At 51.9% G+C, this 22,024-nt stretch overlaps 1 protein-coding gene across 2 annotated transcripts; it reads left to right on the forward strand.

The window, feature by feature from the left end:
• The first annotated feature begins 1,065 nt into the window (after positions 1-1,065).
• Positions 1,066-21,450, forward strand: PYY (peptide YY). 2 transcript variants are annotated; one of them, XM_059379078.1, is made up of 6 exons: positions 1,066-1,139; positions 15,886-15,989; positions 20,302-20,429; positions 20,787-20,974; positions 21,068-21,148; positions 21,314-21,450. In XM_059379078.1, exons 2-6 carry the CDS (start codon positions 15,899-15,901, stop codon positions 21,336-21,338), a joined length of 513 nt encoding a protein of 170 aa, XP_059235061.1. In that variant the 5' UTR covers positions 1,066-1,139; positions 15,886-15,898; the 3' UTR covers positions 21,339-21,450. The 2 variants fall into 2 exon arrangements, with proteins under 2 accessions (XP_059235061.1, XP_059235062.1); XM_059379079.1 differs by lacking the exon at positions 21,314-21,450 and having other exon boundaries at positions 21,068-21,152.
• Positions 21,451-22,024: the final 574 nt, after the last annotated feature.

Raw genomic sequence — 22,024 nt, forward strand, 5'->3', positions numbered from 1 at the left:
GCCTGCTTGTGCTCTCTCTTTCTGAAAAACAGATAAATAAAATCTTAAAAAAAAAAATGTTCTATCACCACTTTCCTACAAGTTTGGAGGAGGAACAAAGTCATGCCCAGCATCACGGGACCTCATGCAACCAGAGTGGATTTAATTAAGAGCAAAATCGAGATTTAATGATCTGACCAAGTCCGGGTCTAGACTTCAGTAATCGATTTCAGTGACCTCAGCGCGGACTCGGTGCCTGACAGCCAGATGCCAGCTGTTTCCTCCGCTGTGCTCAGTGTCCTCTTCTGGAACCCGAGGAGGCTGGACTAATCTGCTGGCTTCTCTGGAGGAGGTCCCTGCAGGCTCTGGGTTCGGACCGGCGCCAGGTTCAAATTCACATGCTGAGGTTTCCACCTAAGTAAGCCGTTTCCACCTCTGCGAAATGGGGTAGTCACGGTGCCTCCCCCACCCAGTGGTTGGAAAATTGTGACGAAAATGGAATCAGATGATTCTCAGGCAGCCCTGAGCCCCAGCTAAGCCTCGGTCGAATGAGATACGAGTAGTACCAGTACTGGTAGTGTTAAGGAATTCCTGACCAGTCTCCTGCTCCCACCCATTGGGAATCGAGGTCAAAACGTGGGTCCCTGCCTGTGTCGCCGCCACCAGGGGAAGGAGGCCGGGGCAGACGGATGAGCTCGGAGCAGCCAGGGCTGGTGGCTGAGGCCGGGCCCTGGAGAGGAGGGACAGGGGGCGATAGGCGGGGGCGGGGGCAGGTAGCACGCTGATGCAGTGTGCTGGGGAGTCTCCGGCCTCCCCCGGTTGGGGCCCTCCTAACCGCGACCCCATCATATCTCCGGATCCGCGGGGCCATCGGAGGCGGGCAGGATGCCGGGAAGTGGCGGTGCTCTCCGCTGCCTCCGGCTCTTATCAGCGCCGGCCGGATGAGCGCGGCGGGGCGAGGGGTTCCGGCACTGCTCGCCGCTGGCGTTGCGGGAGATAATGTGTTTGCGGGAGATAAGCGCGGCAGGCTCTGTACACAGACGCCACTTAGCTGTGCAAACACCTGCCGCTCGCCTCGGGCTGGCAGCCGGCGCAGGACCCCCGGGAGGGTGGGGCCGCGTGCGACGGTGGCGGTCACCTGCCAGCCGCCAGCGTGTGGGGTGAGCGGTGGGAAAGGGTGTGGAGTGGGCAGACCTGCGCGCCGGGATTCCCCTGCAGCCTCTGGGTCCCTGAGGGTGAGAGCTGCGTGCGTGTCCGCGAGGCACGGTGGGCGGTGGGTGCAGGTGTGTATCCGAAGGGGTCTTCTTGTGATGCGTGAGCCCCTGGGTTAACAGCCCTCACACCCAGCGGTGTCGCCTCCAGCCGGGCCTCAGGGATCTATGCAGTACTCCCTACCAGGTGTTGCCCTCCTGCCCATGGGGACAGGCACGGAGACCCCGAGGGTCCCAGAATCGGGGGGGGGGGGACGCGCTCAGGCCACCTGTGTCCTGGCAGGGCTAGGTCTGCGGGGCCACTGATCAGATTCCAGAGCTGGGAGCTAAGCTTGCAGGGGCTTCCCTGGGAGAGGCCCTGGAAAGTGACCACACCCTCTGGCTGCCTCCTTCATCCCAGGGCTGTCAGCTCTGCCCCCGAACTCTCCTTAGATCCCTGTTTTCGGGCGCCTGGGTGGCTCAGTGGGTTAAGCCGCTGCCTTCGGCTCGGGTCGTGATCTCAGGGTCCTGGGATCGAGTCCCGCATCGGGCTCTCTGCTCAGCAGGAAGCCCGCTTCCTCCTCCTCTCTCTCTCTGCCTGTCTCTCTGCCTACTTGTGATCTCTCTCTGTCAAATAAATAAATAAAATCTTTAAAAAAAAAAAAAAAAAAAGATCCCTGTTTTCCACTCCCAGCTGCTTTGAGGATCTCAACATGCTGTTCAACATGGCGCCACGGGCTTGGTGCCTTAACCACTCTTTTCCTTCTAAGGTTACCCGATGCCAAGGTTGTCTGAGGGACAGACCATCTTATCTAGGACAAAATGAACAGCTGCCCTCAGTACAGGGAAGCCTACTCAACCCACTGGTTAGAGGCATCCAAGTTGAGCCCAGCATCCAGCTTCAAGCATGTCTTACTGACATCACATTAGCTTGGAAGACTGTCCAGTTCTGCCATGCCTGTTTCTGCCACGTGCCCAAATCTGCTTTATTTCCTGCTTTTGCCAGAAGCTTGGTTAAATCATCATCATCATCTTCTTCTTTTTCTTTTCTTTCTTTCTTTTTTTTTTTTTTTTTGCCTGACTCCTGCCCCAAAGTCAGACCAAGTACTAGCATACAGGTTGTACACTGCAATAGAGTATTGAATCTCAGGGGCACCGTTCAATTTGTAGACACGGAGTAGTGTATATGAGCATGCAGTGATCTTGCCATCAAATGTTTGGTCAGTAAGGGATCCCCCTTCTTTGAAATACCACACAGGCACCCGGGGCCTTATGATAGGAGAATTAAGCAGGCAGTACACCCAGTTGGCTCAGTCCATGGAGCCTGTGACTTTTGATCTCTCAGAGTTGTGAGTTCAAGCTCCACGTTGGGCGTGGAGACCACTTAAAAATAAAATCTTTAAAAAAAAATGACATTCACACAATGGAATATTATGGAAGATGCGAATGAACAAGATCCAAACACGTATAACAACAGGATGAACTTCACAAACCTACTGTGGAGGGTGAGGAGCTGGACACGAACACTTGCCACGTGATTCCATTGATATGTTTGAGATAAGGGTACGTGATTACCCTCAGCAGGGCAGTGACGGGAAGGGGGGGCAAGAGAAGGACTTCTGGGGGATGGTAACATGCTCTGTCTCTTATACCGGGTGCTAGTTACACGGGTGTGTTTAGTTTGTGGAAACCCACTGAGCTGAACATTTACAGTTTGTGTGCAATAACCAATGGGGGCTATTCTCCTATTTAAAAAAATGTTGAAAAGTTTAAAACATTTATAGATGGGGCGCCTGGATGGCGCAGTAGGTTAAGTGTCTGACTCTTGGTTTCGGATCGGGTCAAGATCCCAGGGCCTGAGATCTCAGGGTCATGATCTGACCCGGGGGTCAGGCTCGGAGTCAGACTCTGGGTTGGGCATGGAGCCTGCTTAAGATTCTCTCTCTCCCTCACCCTCCGCCCCTCTCCACCATCATGTGCTCTCTCACCCTCAAATAAATAATCTTTAGAAAAAAGCATTTATAGAACCACCATTTGGATAAAAGTAAGCTCTCTGCCACGGACTAAGCTCTCTCTGGCCTGTTTCTTCCTCTCCTTCCTGTCTCCCCCCTTCCATCCCTGGGTCTCGTCTGGATGCCCAGGTCTTCATTTTCCCTTTGGTTGGCTAGTTGCTCAAATTGTGGGATTGTACGCAGATACACCTACAGTTTTTCTTGTTACTGTTATTAGAGAAGGGAGTGCTTTAAAAGGTTTTATTTTTTTCACAAACATGCTGTATAGGTAAGTGCAGTCCTTGTCCAGACATCTTGTTTCCCCTTCAGTGTGTTGTCGTTGGGGATTATTAAGTCCAGCTGTGCATGAAGAAAGACTCGAATTTATAAAGTCTCAACCTGGTGGCTCTCAAACTTGAGTGGTGTCAGAACAGCAGCAGCCTTATTAAAGCCCAGTCCCCACCCCCAGATTCTGATTCAGTAGTTGTCAGGATGGAGCTGGAGACTGTGTCTTTCTAACAAGTTGTGAGGTGATGTTGTTGCTCCTAATGTGAAACCACACTTTGAGAGTGGTTGCCAGAAACATACAAGGTCGTATTCTCTTGTATAAAAAGCCCAGAAGTTGGCAACCCCGGGTTGATGTGGTGGTGAGTTGTCAGGGAGCCAGGGCTTGTCAGGCTTTCCCTCTGGCTGTCTGAGATGTGTCCTTTGCCTTATGGTCCAACGTGGCTGCCTGAGCTCCAGCCATTAGGTCTTCCTCCAGCAAATAGAAGGGAGGATGAAGCAGAAAATAAAAACAAGAACAAAACACACACCATTATGGTGCCTTAAAATGCCTCGAATGACACTTTCTAGAAATTATAAGCATAGCTTTCATTGGCAATCCATTGGCCAGAACTTAGTCATATCTACATAACTAATTGCGAGAGAGGTTGGGACTATGTCTTTCTTTCTTTCTTTCTTTCTTTCTTTCTTTCTTTCTTTCTTTCTTTAAAATCAGGTTTCAGCTAAGTCTGAGGTTCTCTGACTAATGAAGAGAGAAGAATAGATTTGGGGACAACCAGCAAGAGTCAGAGAACATATCCCAAGCCACCCTATCCGCCCAGGGCCAGGGCCAGAGGCCCAGGCCCAGCTGGTTAAGATTAGATGACCTCACATAAGGCAAGTCACTTTACCTCTTTGTGTCTCATATCTCATGTCTATGAAATAGAGACTTACTCATATCTACATTGCAACTCACATTTACTGAGGCTCTTCCCGCCCCGCCCCCGCCACCGGGATGGGGGCCACAACGGAGAGAGATAAGTCAAGGGCACTGTCTGCGAGGTGCCCACAGTCCAGAGGGCCAATGGATAAACAGCTCTGCCCTTCTGAAGCAGGGTGTTGGGGGATATGCTTTGGGGAGCCCAGCCACAGAGTGGGAGTGGGTGACCTCTATGAATAACGTTTTCTCCTACCTTTACTGTTGCAGGAACAGATAAACATCGTGAGTGTGTGACTTACAAATAGCTAAGTACTTTGGAGAATGTGTGGCTTTTCTTTCTGAGGGACAGACCTAAACAGAGTGTCTGGGCAGTAACTCTCAATGCTGCCACGGCTCACCAGGAGCAGAGGGGGGTAACCTGGGGGAGAGCGTGGTGGGGGCTTCAAATATTCGTGGAGGCCATGGACAGTATTCCTCAGAAAGACCATTCTTCACACAGATTTTGTCACACAACTTCAAGGGGTTCACAGATTCCTGAATCCCATCAAAGGACCCTGGTTAAGAACTTACTGTAGGGGACAGCTGGGTGGTGCCATCAGTTAAGCGTCTTATTCTTAGTTTTGGCTCAGGTCATGATCAGGGTCATGAGATCGAGCCCCATGGCAGGCTCCCCATTCAGTGGGAAATCGCTTGAGATTCTCTCTTTCCCTCTGCTTCTCCCCCCACTCATGTGCGTGCTCTCTCTCTCTCTCTCAAATAAGTAAAAAATAACAACAACAACAAAACCCCCGAAAAACAAGCAAACAAACAAACAAACAAAAAACCAAAGAAATCCCAAAAACTCTTATTGTAGAGAAAAATCTCAGCTAGTGGTGGTTTTTAAGAGCCTGAGGTTCTGGGACAGCAGTTTCAAGAGGTTTTCCTGAACATTCTGGAGCGGGGACCACCAGCAGGAAAATCCCTGTGGCAGGGGCGGGAATGGCTCAGAGACTGGACTGTGGTTTCTGGGGACCTCAGAGCTGGGCAGAGGAGAGTGGAGAGCAGGGGGAGGTGAGGCGAGAGAAAGTGGCCAGAGGGGCGAAGGAGGAGGGAGGCGGGGAGGGCCATGAATGTCATGCCAAAGAACGGGCAGGTCTGTGGTGCCTGTGTTGGGGGTAGGTAGGCCTAGAATGGGCCTCAGGCCAGCATCCTCTGGCGGAGGCAGTACTACCCCCGCACCCGCGTCCTGTTAGGTGCAAGGTGGTGTCAAGGAGAGGCACACCCCCCCACCCCCTTGCCAAACCCTAGTTTCCATGCAGCTGGCCTGGGTCTCCGTCTCTCCGGGAGGCGCCAGCAGGACGGATGGTGGGTTGTGTTCTGTTTTCTCCTCTCTCTGCTGTCACCTCCCTGCTGCCTGCATGGATGGCACAGACTGAGTCACACTAATGGCTTTCCGTGGAGCCCTCGGAACCAATGAAGCTGTTAACAAGTGAGGGAGCAAATGAGTCGTACTACTTATCCCTCCACGGGGGCCTACGGAGCAGGCCGGGGCTGCACAGGGGGCATGGAATGGAGTAGGGGTGAAGCCTGTTGCTTGGGCGAGGGAGGGAAGGCAGGGGGTGGGGAGAGGGAGAAGCAAGAGGTTCTGGGTAGGGGAGGAGAGGGCAACGTGTGGAAAGGGAGTTAGTGAGAGCTGTGGAGAGGGATGGGAGATGCAGAGGGCAGAGAAGTAGAGAGGGGAGCGCGAGGGGTATTGGGGTGGGGTCGGGGGTGAGGTGAGGGTCCGCCCAGGTGCCTCCCTCAGGGAGGCAAAGATAGGAAGGCCAGGCTTTGGCCTTGAGGAGAGGAGACCACAGCTTGGATGGGGAGGGAGACAAATATATCCATGACTTTATTTATCAAAAGAAACCTGTGACCTGGGCTTTTTTGTTCCCTTTTTGCAGAGAGGCTCAGAGAGGTCAGGCAACTTGCCCAAAGTCACACAGCTGAGAAATGCTAGTGAGCTTCAAACCCAGAGCTGTCTGATTCTGGAATCCATGCCTTTCCCACTTCCCTCGGTTTTGCAGGTATGTGGAAGAGAAGACATGATGGGAAACCGCTAAGAACAGATTACTCTGGGTTGATCTAATTTGCCTCATTAATGGAATTACTGGATCGGGGGTGGAGGTGCCACAGGCTCCTTGCATCTGGACTTTAGCAAGGCGCTTGGCAAAATCTCTCCTGACATCCTGTGGACACAGGGGTGACATATGGGCAAAGGGCTCAATGGCTGGAAGAATTTCTAATTGGATGTGGGGCCGATTCTAAAGGCAGTTGATGGCAGAGCCGAGGCAGTGACTCTGTTCTTGGTCCTGTTCTCCTTCACCTTTTTTTTTCCTTTTTCCTTCCCTTGTAACTATATTCCATTATCCAAGTAGCAAATGTCTATTGTAGACAAATGTAAACTATGGATATGCAAAAAGGAAGAAAAGGCATCCTGAGGGGCACCTGGGTGGCTCAGTGGGTTAAGCCTCTGCCTTAGGCTCAGGTCATGATCCCAAGGTCCTGGGATCGAACCCCGCATCGGGCTCTCTGCTCAGCTGGGAGTCTGCTTCCCCCCCTCTCTCTGCCTGCCTCTCTGCCTACTTGTGATCTCTGTCTGTCCAATAAATAAATAAAATCTAAAAAAAAGAAATAAGAAAAAAAAAAGAAAAAGCATCCTGGATCTTACTAAGAACGTTCGCCAAATAGTCTTTTCAACTTGCTGTAAGTTTCAACATTTTTGGAATGAAATGTTGGAGATAAAAAAAAACCTTCAACAACAACAACAACAACAAGCCCTCCACAAGGGACGCTGGGCTGGCTTGGTCTGTAGAGCGTGGGACTCTCGATCTCAGGGTTGTGAGTTCGGGCGCAGGTAACCCACTGTTCACATTTAGGGTGTATCCTGCCAATCGCTTTATTGCAAATAATGGCCATAAACTCTAGCATTTTATTGGGCATTTACGAGAGCTGGCCACGGTGCTGAGCATCTTATGGGCACCGTGTCATTAAATATCCACATCTCCCTTTATGGGCACTTTTATGATCTACTTTCCACAGATGACAACGCCGAGGCTCAGAGATGACGTAGCTTGGCCACAGAGGCTGGGGAAGATGAAGCGAGTTTGTACCAGGATTTTTCTGGCTTTGGAGTGGAATTCTGAGCTTCTAGGAGACCCTATGCTCTCTAAAAGCACCTGGACCTGCTCCCCGACAGTTCTCCCCTTCCCACCTCACCTCCTCCAGGGGGCTGCTTGTGCCCGGTGGTCATGAATCTTCATGCTGCTTCCCTTCTGCCTGTACGTCCTCGAGGTGGACCTCCCAGAAGGAGCAGACCCCAGTGGAACAGGATATTCTCACGGCCTTTATGCAGACATCTCCAGTGGGCATTTCTCATATGTTCCTTATACAGAAAGATGTCTCAGTTCAAAAAGCGAGGAATTTATTTTATTTTTAACACTTGAACAAAAAGATTTTATTTATTTATTTGACAGAGAGAGAGCACAAGTAAGAAGAGGAGCAGGCAGAAAGAGAGAGAGAGAAGCAAGCTCTCTGTTGATGCAGGGCTCGATCCCAGGACCCTAGAATCATGACCTGAGTTGAAGGCAGAAGCTTAACTGACTGAGTCACCCAGACACCCCAATTTTTAACCCTTTTTGAAATCTTACTATTTTATCAGGAACTGTGTCAAGCTCTTTAGAGATAATAACTTTAAAAAATGATTCTGAAAAGTAACATACACTAAAATTGACTTTTTTGGTTGGGGAACAATTCTGACCTTTTCTTCTTTTTAATTTGACAGAGATCACAAGTAGGCAGAAAGGCAGGCAGAGAGAGGAGGAAGCAGGCTCCCCACTGAGCCAAGAGCCCCATGTGGGGCTCGATCCCAGGACTCTGGGATCATGACCCGAGCCGAAGGCAGAGGCTTTAACCCACTGAGCCACCCAGGTGCCCCAACAGTTCTGACTTTTAACATGTGTGTAGATTCCTGTGGTCACCACCACAGGTCAGGGTTTGCAAGAGTTATGTCACTCTGCAGGACTCCCAGGCACTATCCCCGTGTGATCATTCCTCCTCCTACCCCTATCTTCAGCAACTACTAATGTGCTCTTTATCACCATAGTTTTATCTTTTTGAGAATGTCCGTAAATAGAATTCTACAGTGTGTGACCTTTTGAGACAGGCTTTCTGCATTCAGCCCGACGCCTTTGACATTAATCTAATTTATTCTGCATCTCAATGGTTCATTTCTCTTCACTGCTAAGTAGTAAATATCCCAATATATGAATGCACCATAGCTTGTTCACCCAGTCCCTCACTGAGGGATACTCAGATTGTTTTCAACTTAGGGCAGTTATGAATAGAGCTGCTATAAACACTCATGGACAGGTTTTTTTTTTTTTTTTTTTAAGATTTTATTTATTTATTTGACAGACAGAGGTCACAAGTAGGCAGAGCAGCAGGCAGAGAGAGAGAAGGAAGCAGGCTCCTTGCCAAGCAGAGAGCTCCATGCAGGGGTCGATCCCAGGTCCCTGAGATCATGACCTGAGCCGAAGGCAGAGATTTTAACCCACTGAGCCACCCAGGCGCCCCATGGACAGGTTTTTGTGTGGACATATGTGTTCATTTCTTTAGGATAACTGCCTTGGAGTGGGATTTCTGGGTCATATAGGGTCTAAAGGGTTTCTGGTTGAACTGAAGAAGAAAATGGCAATGTCTTTAGACATCCGTCTGACTCTTCCTTCACAATTCTTTTAGTGCAGATCTGCTGGTAGCAAATTCCCTTAGTTCTTCCTTTCACTGAGAATTTCTCTTCTTTTTGCTTTTTTTAAAAGACTTTATTATTTTATTTTAAATTTTATTTATTTATTTGAGAGAGAGAGAGAGACAGCATGAGAGGGGAGAAGGTCAGAGGGAGAAGCAGACTCCCCGTGGAGCTGGGAGCCCGATGCAGGACTTGATCCTAGGACTCTGGGATCATGACCTGAGTTGAAGGCAGTCGCTTAACCAACTGAGTCACCCAGGTGCCCTTTAAGATTTTATTTTATTTTATTTTATTTTTTTAAAGATTTTATTTATTTATTTGACAGAGAGAAATCACAAGTAGGCAGAGAGGCAGGCAGAGAGAGAGAGAGAGGAGGAAGCAGGCTCCCCGCTGAGCAGAGAGCCCGATGTGGGACTCGATCTCAGGACCCTGAGATCATGACCTGAGCCGAAGGCAGCGGCTTAACCCACTGAGCCACCCAGGCGCCCCCATGAGTGATAGTTTCAAGGTCATTTCAACGTCAAAGCTTTTGCACTGGGGTTCAGCTCGGTGTCTTGTGTGAAGTGTCCAGTGGCTAGTCTGGGACCTGGGCGGTGGTTTGTCCTTGAGTCCAGTCTCAAAACCTTAGGCTCACTGCTGGAGACCGGATCCATTTGAGTGCAGGAACCGTCTCCATGAATCAGGAAGGGGTTCTCCCCAGACCCTGAATCTACTGGTGCCTTAATCTTGGATTTCCCAGTTTCCAGAATTGTGGGAAATAAATTAAGTTACTGAGGGGTAAACTCAGGAACTTGTGAATTTGGTGAACTTGCTCTTCCCTGGCCGTGATTTCCTTCATGTCCCTCATGCCCTGGGGCTTCCCTGCTTTGTTCTCCAGCAAGAAAACTGGGGCTTGATTTACCCTGCCCTGCTGCACACTCCCTGTGACCGTGACCGTGTTCAGGCTCACCCCAGCCTCTCGTGAACACAGCTCTTTGATCAGAGGGGGATGTTCCCTTCCCTTAGAGTTTAAGGTATGCATTGGGGGGGGGGACTTACTTTTACCACTACCACTGCCGTAAAATTCTGGGGGCCAGGGCAGGAGTGAGTGCAGAAGAGAAACCCAAGGGCTGCACTACTCTTTCTGAGTGTTAGGCCCCCCTTCTTCCAGTCTCCAGGCAGAACCAGGGCAGTTCTGCTGGCGACCTCTCTTTTCATTGCCGTCCTCGTTCTGGCTTCTGGGTGGTCTTATGTCCCGGCTGGGGGCCACCAGAGGAAATGGGGATGTCACTACCTGTTCAGCAGTGCTCCGAACTCTGGCTTTCTTCCTCAGTGTGCCCAGTGTGCTTGGCTTCTCTGACTCCCCACATGGCTGCTCCATGCCTCGACGTTCAAGTTTTATATCTCCACTCAGTGGGAGAGACGGGGCAGCCTGGCCTTACTCCGTCTCATCTGGAACATAATCGCTTTTAAAAAATTGTCACAACTGAGGGCCCCTGGGTGACTCAGTGGGTTAAGCCTCTGCCTTCGGCTCAGGTCGTGATCTCAGGGTCCTAGGATCGAGCCCCGCATTGGGCTCTCTGCTCAGCAGGGAGCTTGCTTCCCCCTCTCTCTCTGCCTGCCTCTCTGCCTACTTGTGATCTCTGTCTGTTAAATAAATAAAATAAAATCTTAAAAAAAAATTGTCACAACTGGGGGCGCTGGGTTGGCTCCGTCAGTTGGGCATCTTTGGCTTTGGGTCATGCCTTTGGCTTGGGTCATGATCCCAGGGTCCTGGGATCCAGCCCCATGTGTGTGTCTCTCAGGCTCCCTGCTCAGCGGGGAGTCTGCTTCTCCCTCTGCCTCTGCCCCTTCCCCCACTTCTGCTCTCTCCCCCACCTTGCTTGCTCTCTATCTTAAATAAAAAATTTTTAAAGAATTAAAACAGTCACAACTGTACGAAGTAGATACTGTTGTCATCTACATCTGACAGATGATGAGACTGAGGTTCACGGAGGGTGAGTAATTTGTCCAAGGTCACACAGCTTGTAAGTGGCCAACCCCATCCTCCTGGCCCTGGGAGTGCGTGTCCTCAGTCCCGAGTTCTGCAGCCTCAGAGGCAGGTGCACGCTGTCCCTGTGGAGCAGAGCGAGGTCTGGTCCCCCTAATGGTGGGCGGGGCCCCATATCCGCCACCGCCCAGCCTGCAGGGCGGGCAAAGGGAGGGTGCAAAGTGCAATGGGACAAGAATGCACTGAGGAATTGTACACGTTCGTGTGTATGCACGCTTGTATATGTGCTTGCTAAATCGTGCAGCCCATGCCTGTGAGGGGGTGGATTCATTCGCTTAGCAGAAGTATTGATCCCCACCCCCAAACCCGCCCCATAGCATCCCCCACCCCTGGGGATACATCATGAAGAAAGCAAAGACCCCTGTATTCTAGGAGTGTCTCCATCTCTTCAGGCACTACAACCAATTACCATAAACTTGGTAGCGCTTAAAAAGCAAAATTTATTTCCCACAATTCTGGAAACTGGGAAATCCAAGATTAAGGCACCAGTAGATTCAGGGTCTGGGGAGAACCCCTTCCTGATTCATGGAGACGGTTCCTGCTACGTCCTCACCCTGGCGGAAGGGCTGAGGGAGCTCGCTGGTACCCCATTCGCCGGCCCTCATCACCTCATCATGTACCAAAGACCCCACCTGCTGAGAGCACCACCTGGGGGTGTGTGTGTGTGTGTTTGTGTGTGTGTGTGTGTGTTAGGATTTCCACATGCGACAGTCGGTCTGTCGCAAGTAGGCAGACAATACATATAATAAATAAGTTATTGTGTGGTGTGATAGAAAGTGGGAAGTGCTGTGGGAGAAAACAGGACAGGAAAGGAGCATCAGGAGCGCTGGGGCAGAGGGTTGGGTGTCTGTTTATTGACAAAGAAGGACCCCTGCGATGTATCCTCGAATGACAGATAAAAGCCAAAATGCCTTCTATACTGCATATCCCATTTTTAAAATTTACGGATCAAAATGTGTTCTACAAGCCTATAGGAGGAGGATGCCCCCTCACCTGTACCTTCCATGTGGTCCCCTCTATTCCCGGGAGCACACAGTAAAGTCAAGCCCTCTCTGACGGATTCCTTTGTGGTTACTCCCCAATTCCGAGACCTGCTGCCCGTTCGTAGATCTGCACTGCTCTGTCTCCAGACTTCCAGAGAGCGATGCAAGTCACTTGTGCTAGGAAGCCAAGATTTCCCACTCAGCTGCCTGTGAGTTGGAAATTCTCTTCAAGGAGCCGGAGATCCCTGGAGATTTGGGGATCAAGACAAGGGTCAGATACTGACTTGCCCTCCCGGTGCTTCCATTCCATCTTCTGCACGAATGGGGCGAGTCGTGTTTGCAGTGAAGACTAAGCGAATATGTGAAAAGGCCTGGTGTCTTGACAGCACTAGAGAAATATTGATTCATTATTTTGGTTCTGTGGGTGGCACGGAGTTTTGGTTGACTGGCAGACATCCAAATGGGTATGTCTGGGACCAGAGATGATATAGGTCAGGAGCTCAGCAGAGGAGCAAGTGACCGGGATCTGGGGCTATTCGCAGAGGGGGCTGTGGCATAAGAAGAATATACATTTGGTCTTTGTCCCCAGTTCCCGACGCAGAGCTCCTAAAAGCCCTTGGCATTTTCTGGGTAAGAGGAGCATCTTTTAGTTTTAACGAGGGGACTCTTGGTGAGTGGGCCCCTAGATACCTTCAGGAGGGGGACTGGTCATCAGAAAGACCAAGCCTTGATGGGAAGCCTGGAACTTTCAGCTCTGGTCCCCCATCTCCAAGGAGGGCGGTGAACCACAGCCCTGCAGGACAGGAGCTCCTGCCCTCGGGACCCTTCCGCGCCTTGCCCCGTATGCCTCTCTATCTGGCTGCTCATCTGTATCCCTTCTAACGTGTTTTATAGTAAACCAGTAAGTGTAAATAAAGTGTATTCCTGAGTTCTTGGAAATGTTCTAGCAGACTATCCAACCCAAGGATGGGGTTACAGAAGTCCCGGATTTATAGCCTCTTGGCCAGAAGCACAGGAGGTCCAGGGGTTTCGACAGCATCTGGAGTGGGGGGCAGGACTGTGGGACTGGGCCCGTGAGTGGCGCCAGCTGTGCTCACCTTAGGTAGTTAGTGTCGGAATTGGATCAAACTGCTGAGGGCCTGCTCGGTGTCGGGAGAATCAGAGACGGTGGTTGAGGCAGGAAAACACCACTGAGTTGGCTAAAAATGTGGGGGAAGGTGGGATCCTCGTGGTGGGGACCATGTTTCCTAGGCTCCCTCCTAGTAAGGAGTGTCCACATGACCAAGTTCTGGACACTGGGGTAGGAGAAGTCATGTGTGCAGCTTCCCCCATTAGATTTTCAATTTTAAAAAGATTTTATTTATTTGAGAGAGAGAGTGAGAAAGAGCATGAGAGGGAAGAAGAGGGAGAAGCAGACTCCCAACAGAGCTGGGAGCCCAATATGGTACTTGATTCAGGGACACTGGGACCATGACCTGAGCCGAAGGCAGTCATTTAACCAACTGAGACACCCAGGGCCCTCCCCCCCATATTAGATTTTTTCTTTTTTAAAAAGATTTTATTTATTTACTTGACAGGGAGAGACGCAGCGGGAGAGGGAACTCAAGCAACGAAAATGGGAGAGGTTAGAAGCAGGCTCCGGGCAGAGCAGAGCGCCTGATGCGGGGCTTGATCCCAGGTTCCCGAAGGCAGCCGCTGAAGGACTGAGCCACCCGGGCGCCCCCACCCACCCCTATTAGATTTTTAAAAGGAAAATGCTCACCCTCTACTTCTTCCTTACTCATTCCCAGGAACTGGCAGTGAATGTGGGGAGGTGATCCCTCTTCTGCCATACAGATGAATGCAGCTATCTCGGGGTAACAAGATAGAAGGGGCTGGGCTCCTTGGGGGTCAGAGCCACTACCAGAGCCCCCACCTCTGGACCATCTGCCAGCTTGGACCTTTGTAGGAGAGAGAAGCCAACCTCCTGCTTCCTCCTCCCCTCCCTCCCCTCCCCTCCTCTCCCTTTTCCTTCCTTCCTTCCTCATTTCCTCTTTCTTTCTTCCTTTGTTTCTTTCTTCTCTTTCTCTTTCTTTCTCTTTCTCTTTCTTTCCCTTCCTTCCTCCCTCCCTTCCTCCTTCTTTTTCCTTTGGTCTCTTCCTTTCTCTCTCCCTCTTTTTTCTTTCTCTCTCTCTCTCTTCTCTATGCTGGGCATGAAATGCAATGCGGGCCTTCAACTCATGACCCTGAGATCAAGACCTTAGCGGAGATCAAAAGTTGGATACTGGGAGCTCCTGGGTGGCTCAGTTGTTAGGCGTCTGTCTTCAGCTCAGGTCATAATCTCAGAGCCCTGGCATAGAGCCCCACATTGTTCTCCCTGCTCAGCAGGGAGCCTGCTTGTCCCTCTCCCACTCCCCCTGCTTGTGTTCCCTCTCTCGCAGTGTCTCTCTCTGTCGAATAAATAAATAAAAGCTTAAACAAAAAAAAGAGTTGCATAGTTAACCAAATGAGCCACTCAGGCGCCCCTTTATTAGTTCTTTAAACTATTTAAGTGATATATACAATCTATAAAAACATTCAAATTCAAACTATACAGAAAGTAGGTAAACTGCTGGAGAAGTTCTTGCTTAGATAGAAGCAGGACTGGGTCACTGGCCGGTCTTCAGAAAAAGCTGGCCCAAGTGGGCAATCATAAAATAGAAACAGAGGGGTGCCTGGGTGGCTCAGTGGGTTAAAGCCTCTGCCTTTGTCTCAGGTCATGATCCCAGAGTCCTGGGATCGAGCCCCATATCGGGCTCTCTGCTCAACGGGGAGCCTGCTTCCCTTCCTCCCTCTCTGCCTGCCTCTCTGCCTACTTGTGATCTCTGTCAAATAAATAAATAAAAATCTTAAAAAAAAAAAAAAGAAACATATATGACTTTGTTAAATCGTTTTGACTTCAAACCTATAAATGCACATTTAAGCCTCAGGCTGTCTTTGAGCTCTTGACTCGAGGTGTCCTTGTCTTCCTTGCATTAATCACTCCCACAACCCATCACCTGTTATTTCCAGTTTCCTTAAATGGGGTGAGAAGGTAAGGACACAAGTGAAAATATCTGGTGTAGAAGCCACCTAGATTTTTTTTTTTTTTTTTTTTTTTTTAGAAATTTCTCCAAAGAATTTCTAGTTACCCTTCACACCTCATTCAACATTTCTGCAATTCTCTGGTCGGTTCAAAGCAGCCAACTTAGTTTTCAAGGAAGTGATTCTGTGCACTCACATTTCATCAGTTTGTGTACTATTTAATTGAATTATGTGATAATAGGATTATGGGATTATAGGATTACAAAGACAAGTATACCTGGCTGAAACAAGGCGAGAGATCCAGCTGACTCTTGGTAAACAGGCAGCCCCGACACCGGACACCTGACACCCTGGATGGGGGGGCGGATGGGGGGGAACCTGAAGTACCTGCTCTTTGAGACCTGGGGTCAGAACGCTGTTGTTCCCCGAACCTGTTTTTTGTACATCCTGAGTACAAATGGTTTTACGACGGATGGTTTTATATCTTTAAATGGTTGGAAAAAATCAAAAGGAGAATATTTTATGGCCTGAAACGGATGTGGAATTCAATCTTTGATATCCACCAGTAAAGTCTCACTGGGGTGCAGCCCCGCCCCTTCTTTGTTTGTTTATTTGCATAGTTCTTAGGAGGCTTCTGTGCGACAGTAGCCAAGGTGAATGGCGGAACAGAGACTAAAATATTTACTGTTTGGTCCTTTACAGAAAGGTTTGGCTGATGCCTATTCTAGTGAGAAGCCTGAATCTTGGGATTGCACCAGGCCACAGGTATCTGTCACCGCGATTTCCAGAAGGACCGAGGACTTGCGGTAAGGGAAGCTTCTCTAGGGCAACTCCGGCCATCCGAAGCGAAAATCCTTTCTCTCTTGGCATTCCTGCCTCCCAAAGCCGCCCCCTTGGTAAAACCAGGATCCATGGTGTGACAGTTTGAACCATTTCTTATTGACCTCACTCAGTCACCCACGGTCCCCGTTGTCCGTCACAGGGCTTTGTACACAGTGACAGATCACGAGAAGGAGAGGGTGGCCCCTGTCTGTTCCCCTGCCATTAATCTAAGCAGATGACAAAGCTTCCTTGAATGCAGCTGATATCTTTTCAGACAGGCGCCATTGCTCCGCGGTGTCAACGGGTTATTCCTCATTCTCTGCTTCACTCCGTGCAAATGGCCAGTGTTTTTAGGCAACAGGACATTTGTATTCATGACAGAATGGATCCGCTTGCATTTTGAGATGTGCCGTCGTGGTAGCCAATATTTTCCAGGGCTATGCCTGGGAAATCAAGGTGGCATAGAGAGTTTCACATGGGCTAATAAATGCGTAGCCTTAACCATCGGAGAGCAGAGCAGACCTATCTGCTGCCTAACCACCATTGACATCCATCCATTTTCCACTGTCTCCTCCAGGGGATTTTTTTCCTAGCTAGATGCAAGACTCAGTACTGTCTGGATATAACTAGGCATTGTCCTTAGGTGACACGTGTGTGGGATATCTGCACCCGTGAAGAGTGTATGTGTGTGTGTGTGTGTGTGTGTATGTCTGGGCCACCATCACGTTTTGGCTGGATTACTGCAGTGGGTTCCTAACTGGCTTCTCTGGTTCTGACCTTGCCCTCCTACAGTCTGCTCTCAACATAGCAGCTGGGATGCTGCCTTTAAAACCCAAGTCAGGGGGCCCCTGGCTGGCTGGCTAAGTGGGTGGAGCAGGTGACTCTTGGTCTCAGGGTTGTGGGTTTGAGCTGCACATTGGGTGTTGAGATTACTTAAAAAAATAAAATCTTTAAAAATAAATGAAAAAAAAATAACACCTAGATCCAATCATGTCACTCCTTGGACCGAAGCTCTCGTGTCATTCTGAGCAAAAGCCAAAGTCCTCATAGCAACCTACGAGGCCCGACATGGTCCAGTCCCCTGATGCCTCCCTAATCCTCTCCTTCTCACTGACCCCACTGGTCACTCCACTCCAACCACATGGACCTCCTCGCCATCCTCAAACTGTGAAGCCCACTCCTACCTCAGGGCCTTTGCACTTGCTCTTTCCCCTGCCTGGAACATTCTTCCCAACATAGCCTCATGGTTTGCTTCCTCACTTCCTTCAAATGCCCTCTCATAAGTGAGGCCTTCCACAACCACCCAGCATAAAATAAGTCCCGCACACTGCAGTACTCTTTCTGCCTTACCCTGACTTTTCTCCATAGTACTTATCATAATCAGACATGCTACATGCTTTCTTGATTGATTTTCTATTTCTTGCCATTAGAATGTAAGTTTCACGAAGGCAAGGATTTTGCCCCTTTGTTCACGGCTCTGTGCTTAACATAGTGCCTAGGAGAGAAGGGAGAAGGGACTTAATAATTGCCACGTGGCAATCTGCTGTCCACAGAACCTTGGGCATGAGGCCTTGTTGAGGGTGGAAGGCAGTGGCCTAGCCCTGCCCAGCACATGGTAGATCAAAGAGAGCCCCTGTGTGTGGGAAGTGGGGGACAGTGGGCAGGCAGTGGGATGGGGGAGAGAATGCTAAGCCGCTGGAGATGTGTGCCATGGATCATCCTATCTTGAGGAGTGGCCCTGGAGCCCCCCTGGGCAAGGGGAATGCTCAGCTGGGGTCCCAGTTCCTGGCCTCCCTGACCTCTGGCCTTTCCTGGCCTCCAGTTACTAGGCGTTCTGAGCATGGGGATCAAGGGCAAGGGCGCCCCCGTGATTCTGTCCCCCTTGCTCTTTGAGGACAAGTTGGAGGCAGGTGCTGGTCCCAAGTCTACAACAACAATTAATTTGAAGTTTCTGCTTTCACAGCTATCAGCCCCCCACGTCCCAAACACGTCTAATAGCAACTGAGTCATGGGTCAATGCTGGTGGTGCGTACGTGGGTGGGGGGTAACTGAGTGCATTGATCGAGGGCCGAGATGTCATCCCCACTAATGAACAAGTTAATAAAGTCTTCACTGAGGAGGTGGTGATTAATGAACCAATCAGCTTGCCCTGTAATTGGGAAGTGGAGCTGAAGGGCGGGGTGGGCCCGTGGGAGGTTTGTAGGCTGTGGTGGGCCGGCTGCTGTCTCTCTCTCTCTCACAGTCACTCTAAAGGCAAAGAGGGAAGCGACTACTTTAGGGGTTGTACCTTGAACCCAGGCCTTCTGCCATACCTTCTGGCTTCTCTACAGTTTCTCCTCTGCTCCCGTCTGTCCTCAGAACCGCCCCCCCCCAACTCCCCGAGGAAGGAGAGGCCGCCAATTCCCTTTGGGCACTTCGCCATCACTGTCCTCTCTCTCTGCCTGGGATCAGTACACCAGAAACCTCTGTCATGACCCCAGCCAGGGCTGCAGAAGAGCAAATGGCTCCCACTCTCCACATCCTTGTCCCCGTTAGCCTGCAGGGGTCCTTATCTAGACTCCGACCCCTGGGATTACAGCTGTTCCAACCAGCTCCCTGGCTATTGCCTTGCCGTCTGCTCCCCCAACTGGACCCAGACTTGTCCCTCTGTTTTCCTCTCTATCTCTGTGTCCTGGCAACTCTCCAGACTGGGGCTCTGCAAGGAGAGTGCTGGGCCTCCTCCCTTAGGATGGGGCTCCCTGGTGATACGGCTTTGCCCCTCCCCAAGGGTATGGGGATCCCCAAGGGCATGGCCATGACTGTCCTCTGAGACTGAGGGTCCTGGAGAACAGGGCTGTGCACCTGCCCTCAGGTGAATGATTTTTCTTCTCCCTCTGGGTATAGAGTCCATGTCCCCTCTTCTGCCTCCTTGCTCAGCGTGCTGCCCTGGCCTTTCCTGGGATATGCAGGGCCCATGGGCCCGACTGGTTGATAAGGCGCCTTTCCGGAGAGTGCAGGTGATTGAACCTATAAAAAGGTGATTGAGGGAGCCCTAGATTCTCCACCTTGAGAGAGCTCTAAAAATAACACGGCCATCTGTCCTGGGGGGTGGAGGGGCTGGCGCAGAAACAAGATGGCGCCTCCTGCCCTCAGGGGCTGATGGGACACAGGGAAGCCCTGGAGGCTCTGGCCAGGCTGGGAGAAAGGGAGATGGAAAGGGCTTTATGGGGAGACTCCCTAACAGCCCTCTTTTCCCAGTGGGAGCAAGTGGGCCTGATGTGGTTGGCCTCTCAGATTGGGTAGCAGGCCCCCAAATTAGACTCCCCTCTCCTGCTCCCACGCCCAGAATCCCACCAGGATTCTGGTGATTCCTAGTAGTGAGCCATTCTGCCCCTCAGTGGAGAGGGCCTCTTCCTGGGGTCTACCCCAGCGCTTTCCTTTTGTTCAAAGCCTCGGTTCCCTCCTCTCTCAGACCTTCGGTTACCTCATCTGTAAAATGGGTATAAACTCAGATCATTGGGTTGTGCTTCGATCCTGTATGGCTCGTGCACAGGAGGTGCCTAATAAACAGAGTCCCTTCCTCTTTCTTTCAAAGGTCCTGGGGGAGGATCTTTGCCCCAGAACCCAGTGGAGACTGAAATGGCCTGGGGACAGTGGGCCTGGGTCTGTGCGTGTCAGGCTGGATGCGCAGGTGGCCGACTCAGGTGCTTCTGGGAGAGGGGACTGGCCTCTGCCTCCTTTTGGCCCTCTCCCCAGATCTTTATCAGAGAAGGGACATAGTGGGGTGTCCAGACAGACCTGTCCCCTAGGACATCATAAACAGCGTGTCAAGAGCCCAAACCATAGCTCCTACCACACCTCCAGTAGAAAGAGGCTTTCCCTGCTTTCCCCGCGGGTTGTGCCTCCCTCAGCCCCTCTCCAAGGAATTGCAGAGGGAGGGCTGAAAAGGTTGCCTTTTCCGTGGACCAGTCACGGGTCTCATGGGGGGAGGCAGTGTCAAGCCTATGCCCGTCCTTCCCACCCATGGGTAGACTAGGGAAGATGGAGTCTTATCCCTGGTCCCAGGGGCTGCCCCAGGAGTCTACATGCCAACATTCCACTTCCTGGGGAGGCTACACCCTGCTGTTGGGGGGCTGTGGGGGGAAGATGGGGTTCAGGAGCTGTCCAGGGTCTGAGTCTGAGTCTGATCTCCAGGAGACATCACGCACTGTCTGCGTGTACACTCAGCGATCTGGTGGGGGTGGAGGCAAGGAAGAGGAAGGGCCCTCCCCACCTCTCCAGCTCCCCCTCCCCCTCCAACTCCCCCTCCTTTTCCAGGCCGAGATATAAGCCCCGCAGGGAAGGCGCTGAGCAGAGGAAGAGGCCACAGCCTGACCTGCAGCAGTCCAGCCCTTGGGACGCCTTTCGCCGGCCACTTGCTCATCCCTGCTTCTGGATCTGTCGCCGTGAGTGGCCCGGGAATGGTCTGGTGCGGGGGATCCCGGGCTATTTGGTGGAGAAACTGAGGCTGGGATGGTGAACATTGGGGCTGAGAGGCCAGCATAGCCCTCCGCTTCCAGCTACCGTTCTGGGCAGTGCGAATGGGAATTGGGGAGACCGGCAGGGCTTCTGCCTCTCTGAAATACAGGGAAATCGAGGCAGAGACAGTGCAGTGCCCGAGAACACACAGTGAGCCGGTGGCTGAGCCTTGGTCCGGCAGTGGCCCTGCACAGGCCGGGGAGCGTGGGCCCGACGGCAGCCTCAGCCTCCCGCAGTCGGGTGTCAAGGCCGGGGATGACCCACGATCCCTGCCCCTGCTCCAGATGGTGACGGTGCGCAGGCCGTGGCCCGCCGTGGCTACAGTGCTGCTGGCCCTGCTCGCCTGCCTGGGGGCGCTGGTCCAGGCTTACCCCTCCAAACCCGAGGCTCCCGGCGAAGACGCCTCGCCCGAGGAGCTGAGCCGCTACTACGCGTCGCTGCGCCACTACCTCAACCTGGTCACTCGGCAGCGGTGAGTCGGCGCGGCGCGGGGTCCCAGGGGCTCCAGCCCTCCGCCCAGGGGCGTGCCCGTGTCTGACCCCGCCCTCTCTGGACCCGCCCCCAGGTATGGGAAACGCGACAGCCCCGAAGCAGTCCTTGCGAAACTGCTCTTCCCCGACGACGAGGACCGCCGGGTCAAGACACGGTAAAAGTGTCTCCCTGCCACCCCCCACCCCCGACACACATCCCGTCCCCCAGTGCTTGGTCTGGGCTGCGCGGCCCCACGGAAACACCTAGCGCGTTCCCCCAATCTAGCCTCCCCAGATCCGAGGTCGGTCTCTGAGCGATTCCTTTCCGTTCCTTCCTACAGGCCAGAAGACCCGTACATGTGGTGACGACCTCAGGGGCTCCTGGGAGATATGCTAACTACACCGACCTCATCTGCAGGGCTGCTCCTGATCCCGGAACCTGGGTTCCTCTCCCTGCCTGCTGCGCCTGGGGGGTGGGTGCGGGATGGGGGTCTTCGTTCCATTTCTCCGTGTCCTCAGCCCCTGGGCTGGAGGGCTGTGTGTGGTCTTTTCCTGCTCCCCAAATAAAGAGCAAATTTCACTGAAACAGAATGTGTGCCTTTGTATTTCCTTTCCCTTCTCCCTCTTGGAGGTGGCATCCGGAGGGAGCGAGGGTAGTAGAGACACCAGTCAGGAGAAGACAGGGCACCGCAGACAAAAGCCTCCCCAGGACAAGGCTGGGGCAGAGTGGGGGGTGCTCTCTGCCCCGCCAGCAGGGGCGAGGAGGATGGAGCCCAAGCAAGGGACTTCTGTGGCACCTGCCAGTGGGGCAGGATGAAAATTCTTGACAAGGGGCAGGGAGGAGCAGGAAAAACAATTGCGAGAGAATGGGGAGGGTGGAAAGGAGCTTGCTAGGCAGCCTAGGAGAGCAGATGGAGACAGAGGTGCAGGTGGCTGGAGGTGTGGGCTCGGCATCAGTCTCTCAGAGCAGTTACCCTAGCCTCCAGGGCTGTTGTGTAGAGATGGGATCCAAGATAGGACTGTGGAGGAAGTCCTTTGGGAGGGGGGTGAGG

The sequence above is a fragment of the Mustela nigripes genome, chromosome 16 (assembly GCF_022355385.1).
Source record: "Mustela nigripes isolate SB6536 chromosome 16, MUSNIG.SB6536, whole genome shotgun sequence".
NCBI classification, from domain to species: Eukaryota; Metazoa; Chordata; class Mammalia; order Carnivora; family Mustelidae; genus Mustela; species Mustela nigripes.

Excerpts from the sequence above, each read along its gene's own strand:
- PYY (XM_059379078.1), top strand. The coding sequence starts at position 15,899 with ATGCCTATTCTAGTGAGAAGCCTGAATCTTGGGATTGCACCAGGCCAC. Across the intron at positions 20,430-20,786 it reads CTGCTTCTGGATCTGTCGCC|ATGGTGACGGTGCGCAGGCC; the intron begins GTGAGTGGCCCG and ends CCCCTGCTCCAG. Across the intron at positions 21,149-21,313 it reads GACCGCCGGGTCAAGACACG|GCCAGAAGACCCGTACATGT; the intron begins GTAAAAGTGTCT and ends TCCTTCCTACAG.